Genomic DNA, 13326 nt, shown 5'->3' with positions numbered 1-13326 from the left:
CTCTCTATTTTGTTGACATCCTTCCTATAATTAGGCGACCAAAATTGTACCCCATACTCCAGAATTGGCCTCACCAATGCCTTGTACAATTTTAGCATTACAATCCATACAATTTCGAAAAGTATGTGTTAAGTTAGCTTCTAGATGCTGACATTTATCACAGATAGGAGAGATATGTAGGAAATTTCTATTTAGTTTTGTTTTAGAGTAATGTATGCTGTGTAATACTTTAAATTTTATTAAAGCATGTTTGGCATTTAACGAGGATTGGTGTATATATTGCAGACTTTCATCCCAAATATCTTTCGTTGTAGGTTGGCTAAACTCATTTCCCCATGTGTGTCTATATAATTGCATCGATGGGAGCTCGCCCTCTAAGATGGTGTTATAAATATGTTATTAATTTTTCTGTATTATTTCTGTTTATTCGGACATTCATCAAGGATTTCTGGTTCCCTAGTCCTATAATCTTGTGTATTAGATTTAACATAATCTCTAAATTGTAAATATCTGAAAAAGTTATTTTAATGTAGCCCGTAGATCTGTTGTAATTCCTGAAATGAAAGAAAAGTGCCTTTCCTATAAAGATGGCCCATCTTTTTAATTCCGTAATTTTTCCATTGTGAAAAACCTCTATCCAATATGAATGGTTTAAATCAACGATTGTTTACAATGGAGTTTACAATAGAGTGATATATTATCCAATTTTAAGCCTTATATAATGATTCCCTGATACGCATACCACTATGGATTATAGGGGTTTCCCTATAGGTTTTTTTGTGCAGTTTTGTGGTAGCAAACATAATCGAACCAATTTCAAAAGCCAAAGAGTCTTATTTTTCAATCCTTAACCAATCTGTTTGCTGATCCATTATTTCCAGCCAGAAATTCATGTTGTTAATATGGACTGCCCAAAAATAAAACAAAACATTTGGTAAGCCTAAATCTCCATTTGTCTTTGATTTACATAAATGTTGTTTGCTTATTCTATGATTCTTATAATCCCCCATGAAGCTTGTAACAATGGAATCAACTTTAAATAACATTTGGGAGATATATTGGACTTGATTGGAATAGGTACAGTAATTGCGGTAAAAATGCCGTTTTTATAGCATTGATTCTACCAAACATTGAAATGGGAAGTGTTTTCCAATACTGAATATTCTTATGAAGTTTATTCAGTAAAGGTGGGAAATTTAATTTAAATAAATAAGTATATGCTTTAGTTACATAAATTCCTAAATATTTAAAATTTTCCTTAACTATTTTAAAAGGGAATTGTTGTAGCGTGTGTAAATTGAGTTCCGTTATTGGCATGCTTTCGCTTTTATTCCAATTAATTCTATAACCCGAAAACTGTTCAAATTGAGTTATTAGATGTAATAGGTTTCGAATACTATTGTCTGGCTTTGTAATATATATTAATACATCATCTGCTTATAAAGCGATTTTGTTCATTGTGTCTTTAGTGTTATACCCGTGTATTTCTGGATGGGCTCTAACACTTTCTGCTAATGTTTCAATTGCAAGGGCGAATAATAACGGAGATAGCGGTATCCTGGACTACAACCTCTAGAAAGATTAAATTTAGTTGATAACATTTGGTTTGTTAATATTCTAGCTGTTGGGTTAGAATATAAAAGTTTAACCCATGTGCAGTACTTCTCTCCCAATTGAAAATTTTAAATCACTGAAAATAAATATGGCCATTCTACCTGATCAAATGCTTTTTCAGCATATAACGAAATGATTGATAGGTCTGCATTAGTAATTCTATTTATAACCATATAACAACTATATAACAATTACAGCACGGAAACAGGCCATCTCGACCCTTCTAGTCCGTGCCGAACACGTATTCTCCCCCAGTCCCATATACCTACGCTCAGACCATAACCCTCGATTACTTTCTCGTCCATATAACTATCCAATTTATTTTTAAATGATAAAAAACGAACCTGCCTCCACCACCTTCACTGGAATCTCATTCCACACAACCACCACTCTCTGAGTAAAGAAGTCCCCCCTCATGTTATCCCTAAACTTCTGTCCCTTAATTCTCAAGTCATGTCCACTTGTTTGCATCTTCCCTCCTCTCAGTGGGAAAAGCTTATCCACGTCAACTCTGTCTATCCCTCTCATCATTATAAAGACTTCTATCAAATCCCCCCTTAACCTTCTGCGCTCCAAAGAATAAAGCCCTAACTTGTTCAACCTTTCTCCGTAACTTAGTTGCTGAAACCCAGGCAACATTCGAGTAAATCTCTTCTGTACGCTCCTTATTTTGTTGACATCCTTCCTATAATTAGGCGACCAAAATTGTACCCCATACTCCAGAATTGGCCTCACCAATGCCTTGTACAATTTTAGCATTACATCCCAACTTCTATACTCAATGCTCTGATTTATAAAGGCCAGCACACCAAAAGCTTTGTTTACCACCCTATCTACATGATATTCCACTTTCAGGGAACTGTGCACAGTTATTCCCAGATCCCTCTGTTCACCTGCATTCTTCAATTCCCTACCATTTACCATGTACGTCCTATTTTGATTTGTCCTGCCAAGATGTAGCACCTCACACTTATCAGCATTAAACTCCATCTACCATCTTTCAGTCCACTCTTCCAACTGGCATACATCTCTCTGTAGACTTTGAAAATCTACTTCATTATCCACAACCCCTCCTATCTTAGTATCATCTGCATACTTACTAATCCAATTTACCACACCATCATCCAGATCATTGATGTACATGACAAACAACAGTGGGCCCAACACAGATCCCCGTGGCACCCCAATAGTCACTTGCCTCCAACCAGACAAACAACCATCCACCATTATTCTCTGGCATCTCCCATTCAGCCACTGTTGAATCCATCTTGCTACTCCACCATTAATACCCAACCATTGAACCTTCTTAACCAACCTTTCATGAGGAACCTTGTCAAAGGCCTTACTGAAGTCCATATATACAACATCCACTGCTTTACCCTCATCAATTTCCCGAGTAACCTCTTAAAAAAATTCAAGGAGATTAGTAAAACATGACCTTCCAGGCACAAATCCATGTTGACTGTTCCTAATCAGACCCTGTTTATCCAGATGCTTATATATATTATCTCTAAGTATCCTTTCCATTAATTTGCCCACCACTGACGTCAAACTAACAGGTCTATAATTGCTAGGTTTAATCTTGGACCCCTTTTTAAACAATGGAACAACATGCGCAGTACGCCAATTTGAGTATATAATATTGAATAGTTGTCTCAAAATATAAAATGAGTAACGTGTTGGGATAAAACCTGTTTGGCCGGGGTGTATCAATTTGTTAATCATTAAACTCAATCTATGAGATAGGATCTTTTTTTAAATGCTATTATCATATCTGCCTCGATTACCTCCTCGGGCAGCTCGATCCATATACCCACAGCACCTTGTGTGAAAATTTAGCCATTCAGGTTCCAATTTAATCTTTCTCCTCTCACCTTAAACACATGTCTTCTATAACTTGATTCCCCTACTCTGGGAACAACACGCTAACTATTCCGTTCGTTTCTCCACCCCAATAAGATCAATCGTAAATATTAAATGCACTCTTCCGAGGATAATTATATAATTCTTGAAACAGAGTGCCCCAAACTGAAGACTAAAGTCCAGATGCAGCCTCACTAACCAGACAACACTGTGATACGGCGGGTGACTGCACGGTGATGGAACCTACCTGCCATTTCCAGTGACGGCAGCTTTGTACCAAAGACCTGAACCTCACACAGCGTCAATATCTTATTGTTTCCCGGGATGAAGATATTGACGTAACGACCCGTGAATCCATCGCAGTGAAAGATAATGGGGTTGACAACGGAAATTACAGTCCCACAGCTGGAAAAGGAGAAATAGTCACAGTGAGCAGAGGGTGCTGACGATGCTCCCTCTTCTGAAGGTGGTTCTGGAGACGCGGGCACTACAGGCATCAGGCGCTGGGAAACCTGTGACACCGTTTATTCACGTTTGATGGTGCCAGGAGAACAGCCTCCTCTTGAACATCAAAAAAACGAAGGAGCTGATCATGGACTTTAGGAGGGCACATCATCCGAGGACGTACACTCCATTGAGTATAAATGGGGATCCTGTGGATAGGGTGAACTGTTTTAAATATCTGGGAGTCCACATCTCTGAGGATATGACATGGTCATCACACGCCTCAGCACTGGTGAGTAAGGCAAGGCAGCGCCTTTACCACCTCAGGCAATTGAGGAAATTCAGAGTGTCTCCGAGGATCCTCCAGTGCTTCTACGCAGCGGCGGTGGAAAGCATCTTGTCCGGGAACATTACCATCTGGTTCGGGAATTGCTCTGCCAAGGACAAGAAGGCTCTGCAGAGAGTAGTGCGTTCGGCCGAACGCACTATGGGAACTTCACTCACCCCCCTGCAGGAACTATACAACAGGAGGTGCAACTCCATAGCAAACAAAATCATGAGAGACCTCTTCCACCCCTGCAACAGACTGTTCCAGCCGCTACGGTCAGGCAAACGCCTCCGTTGCCATGCAGTGAGAACGGAGAGGTTGAGAAGGAGTTTCTTCCCAGAGGCAATTCGGACTGTAAACGCCTTTCTCACCAGGGACTAACTGTACAGAACGTTTTTCCTTCTATTATTTATTATGTAAAATAATATGTGTGTTATGATTGTGTTTATAATTTGTTTGGTTGTTTTGTTGTTCCGCGAGCATTGCCACTTTCATTTCACTGCACATCTCGTATGTGTATGTGACAAATAAACTTGACTTGACTTGATTCACTCACTGTCTCTCCATGTCATAAACATGAGCAACTGCTGAACCTTGAGTTTACGGTAAGTCGATCTGCACCCCTCTTCAGTCCGCCCATTCTCTCCACAGGTGCTGCCACCCTACGGAGTTTCCTCCAGCACTTTATACCGGTATCGGTTATTATTGTAACTTGCACCAGCATACATTGAAAAGCTTTGCTTTGTGCTATCCAGTCAAATCATACAATGCATGAGTACCATCAAGCCACAAACAAGTACAGGGAGTGGTACAAAGAGAAAACTACCAGCGTGCAGAATATAATGTTACAGTTCCTGGGGAAAACGTGCAGGGGCTGCAATGATGACGTTTGGAATATCGGGACGACAATCTAGCTTATGGGAAGACCGTTCAGTTGCCTGATAACAGCGGGGAAGAAGCAGTACCTGAAACTGGTTGTACGCGTTTTCAACCTTGTGCATCATGTAAGGTGGTCAGATGTTACTAGAATAGTTCGCCAATGACTTTTTTTTGTGCCCCCAGGCTGGGATATGATGGCAGGCTGACCCTATGATGATGGTGGGATTTAAACAAATCGCGAACATGTATTTCCCTGCGTTAGAGAAAGGGGAAATTGCATTTGCATGAAATGTTCATGTTTCATGGCATGAGGAGATCACAGGGAAATTATTTACGGTGGCTGAGGTGACAGTTAACTCCAGTAGTATTTCTGGATCACACGTAAACTTGGCGGGTAGGAACATTTGTTTGACCAGAAGACAGAATATGTGGAAGGAATGGATTGCGGTCGATTTGCATTGGAACCCTTGTTCAGACTCTGCAGGACATTGTTACCACTATCAAATGGCCCCCTGGTCACACAGAGAGCGTCAGTTTTAAACCACAGGTTTGTTTAAATTCTGAATTGACCAAGCATTGAGTATAGAAGTTAGGATGTAATGTTAAAATTGTACAAGGCATTGGTGAGACCAAATCTGGAGTATGGTGTACAATTTTGATCGCCCAATTATAGGAAGGATGTCAACTAAATAGAGAGAGTACAGAGGAGATTTAGATAGATATAGATATGCCATTTATTGTCACTATACATGTACAGTGAAACTGAAAGCTGCTCGTACTCAGTGCATACATACAATTTAGCACAAAAAACAAGAAACAGAAAAAAAAAAACAAAAAACAGAAGGGAGATGGGGGGGGGGGGGGGGGGGGGGGATAGGTGCACAAATTCTGCGGCGCTACATACATATATACATATATACAGATGGAAGTCCGTGTTGGGCGGTGTAGTCAGTGCATGTGTGAATTTGAATTTATAGTAGATATAATTCTCGGAAAGCAACTATTCCTGAGTCTGTTTGTCCGGGATTTGATGCACCTATAGCGCCTTCCAGAGGGCAGCAGGTCGAACAGTCCAAACGCAGGATGGGAGCTGTCTTTGATGATCTTCTTTGCCCTGCTAAGGCAGCGGGAGGTGTAGATGTCCATCAGGGAGGGGAGAGGGCAGCCAATGATCCTCTGCGCTGTCCTGGTTACCCTCTGAAGCCTCTCCCTGTCTGCCATGGTGCAGCTGCCATACCATGCTGTAATGCAGTATGTCAGCAGGCTCTCGATGGACGAGCGGTAGAAGGTCAGCAGCAGGTTAGAGTCCAGGTTGTGCTTCCTGAGGACCCTCAGGAAGTGCAGCCGCTGCTGAGCCTTCTTGATAACCGCTGTCGTGTTGTCCGTCCAGGAGATGTCAGCAGCGATATGGACACCGAGAAACCGGAAGGTGTTGACCCTCTCCACACACTCGCCGTTGATGTGTAGGGGGGCTAAGTCGGTGCTGTGCCTCCTGAAGTCGACAATGAGCTCTTTTGTTTTCCTGGTGTTCAGAGCCAGATTGTTTTCTGAGCACCAGGTTGTCAGCTTCAGGACTTCCTCTCTGTAGGCTGCCTCGTCTCCCTTCGAAATAAGTCCGACCACAGTAGTGTCGTCAGCAAATTTGACGATGCGGTTGTTGTTGTGGGCCGGACTACAGTCGTAGGTGTAGAGACAGTATAAGAGGGGGCTTAGCACACAGCCCTGTGGGGAACCGGTACTCAACCTGCGAGTGGAGGAGAGGTGGGGGCCGAGTCTCACAGTCTGGGGCCGGTTGGTGAGGAAATCCTTTATCCAGGCACATGTGAGAGTGGGGAGGCCGAGAGTGACCAGTTTACCTATGAGAATGTCCGGAATCATTGTATTAAAGGCTGAACTAAAATCCACAAAGAGCATCCGGACGTAGCTCTGCCCCTGCTCCAGATGGCTCAGCACAGAGTGGAGAGCTACGGTGATGGCGTCTTCCGTGGATCTGTTTTGGCGATAGGCGAATTGGTGGGGGTCGAGGTCTGGTGGTAGATAGTCCTTGATGTGCTGGAGGACCAACCTCTCGAAGCACTTCGTGATTACCGGATAACTTACTAGAATGTTGCCTGGGTTTCAACAACTAAGTTACAGAGAAAGGTTGAATAAGTTAGGTCTTTATTCTCTGGAGCGCAGATAGTTAAGGGGGGACTTGATAGAGGTCTTTAAAATGATGAGAGGGATAGACAGAGTTGGTGCGGATAAGCTTTTCCCTTTGAGAATAATGAAGATTCAAACAAGAGGACATGACTTCCGAATTAAGGGACAGCAGTTTAGGGGTAACATGAGGGGGAACTTCGCTACTCAGAGAGTGGTAGCGGTGTGGAATGAGCTTCCAGTGGAAGTGGTGGAGGCAGGTTCGTTGGTATCATTTAAAAATAAATTGGATAGGCACATGGATGAGACGGGAATGGAGGGTTATGGTATGAGTGCAGGCAGGTGGGACTAAGGGAAAAAAGATATTCGGCACGGACTTGAATGGTCGAGATGGCCTGTTTCCGTGCTGTAATTGTTATATGGTTATATGGTTATATCCAGTTGCTGAGGTTAGGTTTGAAAATCACTCCACAGGAAAAGGGGTCCACTGTAAACTGGAGCAGGGTGATAGAATCTATGAATCAAGTGGAATGGAGGGATAAGGATCACAGACGGGCAGAGGGAAGTAACTTGGCATCACGTTTGGCATATACATTGTGAGGAAAATTACCCGTTTTATGTGCTGTACTGTTCTATGGTGGGAGGGGAAGATACAATAGGTTGTTGTGGGGCAGAATCTTCATACAGAGGGTGGTGGGTTAATGGATCGAGCGGGCAGAGGAGATAGTTGGGACAGGTATAGTAATGGCATTTACAAGACATTTGGACAGGTGCATAGATAGGAACGTGTTCGAGTGACAGGGGCCAAACAAGGATAAATGGAACTAGCTTAGATGGGGCATTTTGAGCAGTAAGAACACGTTGGGCCGAAGGGCATTTTTCTGTGCTGAAGGGGTCTTTATCGCTCGGAATGGAATGGGATGGGAGACTGACTGGTGTGAGCTGAATTGCGAGCTAACTCTTGTTGATGAACACATTATGTTTGCGTTCATCTGCAAACGTGGCAGTTAACTAGAATGGCGAGTCACTCCAGCACCTCTGGCCGAAGAGTTGCCATCCAAATTATTATAACCATACATAACCATATATAACAATTACAGCACGAAAACAGACCATACCGGCCTTTCAAGTCCATGCCGAATACTTACTCTCATCTCGTCCCCTCTACCTGCACTCAGAACATTCTTAAGGGGTTGGACAGGCTAGATGCAGGAAGATTATTCCCGATGTTGGGGAAGTCCAGAATGTGGGGCACAGTTTCAAGATAAGATGCAAGTCTTTTAAGACCGATATGAGAAAACCTTTTTACACTGAGAGTGGTGAATCTGTGGAATTATCTGCCACAGAAGGTAGTTGAGGCCAGTTCATTGGCTATATTTAAGAGGGAGCTAGATGTGACCCTTGTGGCTAAAGGGACAGGAGGTATCGAGAGAAGGCAGGGATGGGATACTGAGTTGGATGATCAGCCATGATCATATTGAATGGCGGTGCAGGCTCGAAGGGCCGAGAGCCCTACTCCTGCACCTATTTTCTATATTTCTATGTTTCTATGTTTGTATACCCCTCTATTCTTTTCCCGTCCATATACCTCTCCAATTTATTTTTAAATTTTATTGACTGCGACCAGAAGGTCAACATGAGCCACGGTTCAAAAACGGCATTTAAAAGACACTTGGACGGTTTCATGGAATTGGGGCCATAACCACAACCAGGAGTCAGTCTTAGAATAGAGGGAAGGTCATTAAGACTGAGGTGAGAACAAACGTTTCACCCGGAGAGTTGTGATTTTATGGAATTCCCTGCCACAGAGGGCAGTGGAGGCCAAGTCACTGGATGGATTTAAGAGAGAGTTAGATCGAGCTCTAGGGGCTAGTGGATTCAAGGGATATGGGGAGAAGGCAGGCACGGGTTATTGATAGGGGACGATAAGCCATGGTCACAATTAATTGCGGTGCCGGCTCGAAGGGCCGAATGGCATCCTCCTGCACCTATTGTCCATGTTTCTATGTTCTATGCTTCTAGGAATATGAGCCAAAGCAGGCAGGACTCGATCTTCCTCAGCATGGACGGGTTGGGCAGAAGGGATAGTTCATGTGCTGTTCCGTTCTACATTCAATGTTCCATTTAACAAAACCTCTACACGTGACGTATGCGGTGCCTCAAGAACAGTAAAATGTCCCGAAACCCTGAGCTACGTGACACCACGTGGAAAGAGCCACGATTTAACACTGAGTACTTACTGTCTGTTATAGTTAACGTTCCCATTGAGTATCAGTGAATCCCCGATGTAGACCTGAGCTCCAAGAAGCTGTTCCCTGCAGCAGTCCTCCCTGTTTATGATGATTACTGTGGTCACGACGTTGGATATCTCCAAATCGACACTCCACCCAGGATCGTTGGTTGATTTTGTTTGCGAACACATACCCGAGCTCCCGTCTGTCTTGATATCACCATCAATGGCTTTGGAGGCGAAACCATAACGATGGGTGCTGGACTGATAGGCAGTGCCCCGCAAAGCCACGTTCACTGTTGGGGAGGAGGGAGTTCACTCATCAATAAGGATTAAACATCAGGTCACTATTCTGCTTCCATCCAAGTCTTAAGATGTTCGGCATGTCCCCGGCAATTGTCACAAACTTCTCCCGATGCTCTGTAGAAAGCTTTTTTTTTATCGGGATGCACCACAGCATATTTTGGCAACAGCTCCATCCGCGACCCCGTGAGGAATTGCTCAGATTTGCGGACGCAACTCAGACCATCACGCAATCCAACCTCCTTTACAATTAATCAATTTCAACCTCACGATGCCTTGGCAAGCCCACGGGTATAATCAAGGACGAGTCGCACACTGGCCACTCCCTTTTCTCCCCTCTCCCATCGCGCAAATCGTATAGAAGTGTGTAAATGCACAACTCCAGATTCAGTGACAGTTAACTGGCAGTTGCATCTTGGTAACAATAACTGGAGAGCAGTCCTGAACTATTATCGGCCTCACTGGACACCCTCTGGCGATCTTTCATCGGATTGTACTGGCTTTATCTTGCAATAAATGTGATTCATGTTATTTATTTTATCATGTCGCTGTGTAACGTCGATGACTGGATCGTAATCATGTATTGGTTTTCCGCTGACTGGTTACCATGCAACGATGGTTTACATTGTACCTTGGGACACGTGACAATAAACTAAAATAAACTAAACTAAATCAAATGCCCGCACTGAGGTGGAGAGAAATTGGAATGTCCCCAAACTTGTGCAGAATGATGGGGTGAAATGTAAAGACGAAGTGAGTTCTGTCATCATGGCTAGTCTTCTCTGGAGTTTGTTTGTTTCAAGTAATCTTTCCTATAGTAGGTGAACAACAATGAACACAGTACTCCAAAGACAGACCCTACAGAGTGGCCTTGACTGAATGCGTGGGATGTGTACAGGAACATACCTTCACTGTTCAGCGAAGCCAGTTTCTCACCATAGACCTCCACCTCACACAGTGTCAGTGTTTTATTCTTGCCCGGGATAATGACACTGACAAATCGACCCGTGAAATCCTCACAGACGAAGGTGAATCGCTGAGCAGACATTACCTGGATTGTCCCACAGCTGAAAGAAACGGGCATAACACCGTAAGTGACTGGTGACTGGGACTCAGTTAGCTGCTGAAAGGTGGCGCTGGGGCGCTGAGTACACGGGGCCACCGCCCGTCGCCGTCACCACGAATGGCGAACAAGAGATAAGGATGGCGGTCACGGTGGCACAGCGGTTGCTGCCTTACAGCAAAATGCAGCGCCAGAGAACCGGGTTCGATCCCGACTACGGGCACTGTCTGTATGGAGTGTGTACGTTCCCCCCATGATCTGCGTGGGTTTTCTCCGAGATCTTCGGTTTCCTCCCACACTCCAAACCCGAACAGGTTTGGAGGTTAATTGGCTCGATGCAAATGTACATTGTCTACGTTGGAGATCAGCAGAGCACTGCCATGCCGACTACAACATTCAAAAGCTTCAGAAGGTTCAGAAGGATGTGGAAATCTCTGGATCAAAACACAAGTTGCTGGGGAAGCAGCTGGTCAGGCAGGATATGTGGAGGAAATGAACAGGTGGCGGTTTGGGTCGCGACCCATTCTCCGACAAATAGAGTAGCGCGGAGAAGGTTGGGAAAGAGAGAAGGAGTAGCAAGTGATAGGTGGATAGAGATGAGGGCAGATGGATGGAAACGTGATAAAGGATAGAGGTAAAGGGGGGGGGGGGGGGGAGAGAGATTGCGTGAGGTTCGGAGAGAATACAAGGAAATCAGGGGATGGAGTATGGGAGGTGAGTGCACTGAGATGGGTGACTGGGAAACCGCGGTAGTGGCAGATAGTGAGAGAAGTGTGTGTGTGTGCATCAGCGTGCGAGAGAGAAAGGGAACTAGTGGCAGTAGGGTGTGCCACTATGACTTGGAATTGTGGAATGCAATGGCCAAGTAAAGCTACCCCCGCATTTCTCACAACATCCTCACAACCGGAGGAACAACCAATGCTCCAAACATTCGCCACAGCCTCACAGTTTGAAAAGCAGAGACACAAGGAACTGCCAATAGATTTGCACTTTTCCAGTAGACCAGGCGTCTTGTCGTCGCAATCTACTGCAACTACTTTTTCCCGAGGTGGCTTCATTGTGTCAGAGAGTCGTACGGCGTGGAAACAAGCCCATCGGCCTAACTTGCACACGCCGAGCAACATGCCCAACTATACTAGTCCCATCTTCTGCGATTTGAGCATCATCTGTAAATTCAACGCAAATCGTGTACCATGTGATGTGATAGCACCTGCCGCAAGTACTGGCAGTTTGTTGCATGCATCTACTACATTTTCATTAAAAAATCATTCCTCGTGTTCTCATTAAATCTTACCTCCCCTCCCCTGCATCACCCTCCCTTCTCGTTAAAACTATGTCTTCTGCTTCTCAATCCCCCCCTCTGGGCAAGATAACTTGACATTTACATGATGAATTCCTCATTATTTTGAATACCTCTATATGATCGCTCCAAGGAATAACGTTTTAGCATGCTCATGCTCTCCCCATATCTCAGGCCCTCGAATCCTGGAAACATCCTCGTAAATATGATCTGAACACAATACTCCAAATGTGGCCTCACCAATGTCTTGTAAAATGTTTTAGTCGGCACGGTGGCGCCTGCAGCGCCGGAGCCGCTGGTGCTGGCTATACAGAGTTGTATGTTTTGCCAGTGACCGCGTGATCTTCGGTTTCTCTCCATGCTCCAAAGCAGTACAGGTATGTGGGAAATTGGCTTGGTGTCCTCCCTGTCGTGTGTGTAGCATAATGTTGAAAGAAGGGGATCGCTGGCCGGCACTGGCCCGATGGGCCGAAGGGCCTCTTTCCCCGCTGGATCTCTGAACTATACTAAAATTGCAACATGACCTCCCATAATTTGTACTTAATAATCTGACTGATAAACAGGTACTTCCTCGACATCGGACAGATCAAATGTATACCATGCAATGTTTCTGCCAGCACTTGCCTTCGGTTCGCCAAGGCCTGTTGGATCTCCCAGTTGCAAAACATTTTCACTCCCTTCCCCATTCCTGCACTGAACTTTCTTTCCTGGGCCTTCTCGTTTGACAGTCAAGCCACGCGTCAACAGGAGGTTGGCTTGCTCGGTTAGAATCGTTGGTCGATATGAACAATGAATGCGCCAATATTAGGCGCCTTTTCGGATCCGTTGCGTTATTACAAAATTGCGTGTCTGATTTTGCAAACCAGAGTCTGAAGTTCTTTGTGGCGATCTCTTCCATTAGCTACTGTGCATCTGATGTCGCCTCCTCTGCATCGGCGAGAACAAGAATAGACTTGGCGACCGTTTCGCCAAAACTCCTGCCTCAATCCACGGACTGATCTGTCAATTTCATCTCACCTGTATCCTTTTATCTATTGGCAGGATTTTACACATTCCAACCTCTCTTTTGAAGCACCCTACTTCCATCCCCCCCCCCCCCCCCCCCCAACTACTCAACGCCACTATCAGTCTGAACTATTGTCTGGAATCGACACTATGCCTGT

General features: G+C 44.5%; 1 protein-coding gene across 1 annotated transcript in view; it reads right to left on the bottom strand.

The window, feature by feature from the left end:
- Positions 1 to 693: 693 nt before the first annotated feature.
- LOC129706219 (uncharacterized) overlaps positions 694 to 13326 on the bottom strand; it is a 52304-nt gene continuing 39671 nt past the window's right edge. Inside the window, exons 12-15 of the mRNA XM_055650318.1 lie at positions 10574 to 10969; positions 9508 to 9810; positions 5508 to 5640; positions 694 to 3989 (exon numbers count right to left, since the gene is read on the bottom strand). Of these exons, the coding sequence (XP_055506293.1) occupies positions 3672 to 3989; positions 5508 to 5640; positions 9508 to 9810; positions 10574 to 10969 (1150 nt within the window). The 3' untranslated portion in view covers positions 694 to 3671. The remainder of the gene's footprint in view (positions 3990 to 5507; positions 5641 to 9507; positions 9811 to 10573; positions 10970 to 13326) is intronic.

Source organism: Leucoraja erinacea, chromosome 2, assembly GCF_028641065.1.
Source record: "Leucoraja erinacea ecotype New England chromosome 2, Leri_hhj_1, whole genome shotgun sequence".
Lineage (NCBI taxonomy): Eukaryota > Metazoa > Chordata > Chondrichthyes > Rajiformes > Rajidae > Leucoraja > Leucoraja erinaceus.
This window is presented reverse-complemented; position numbering and strand designations above follow the sequence as displayed.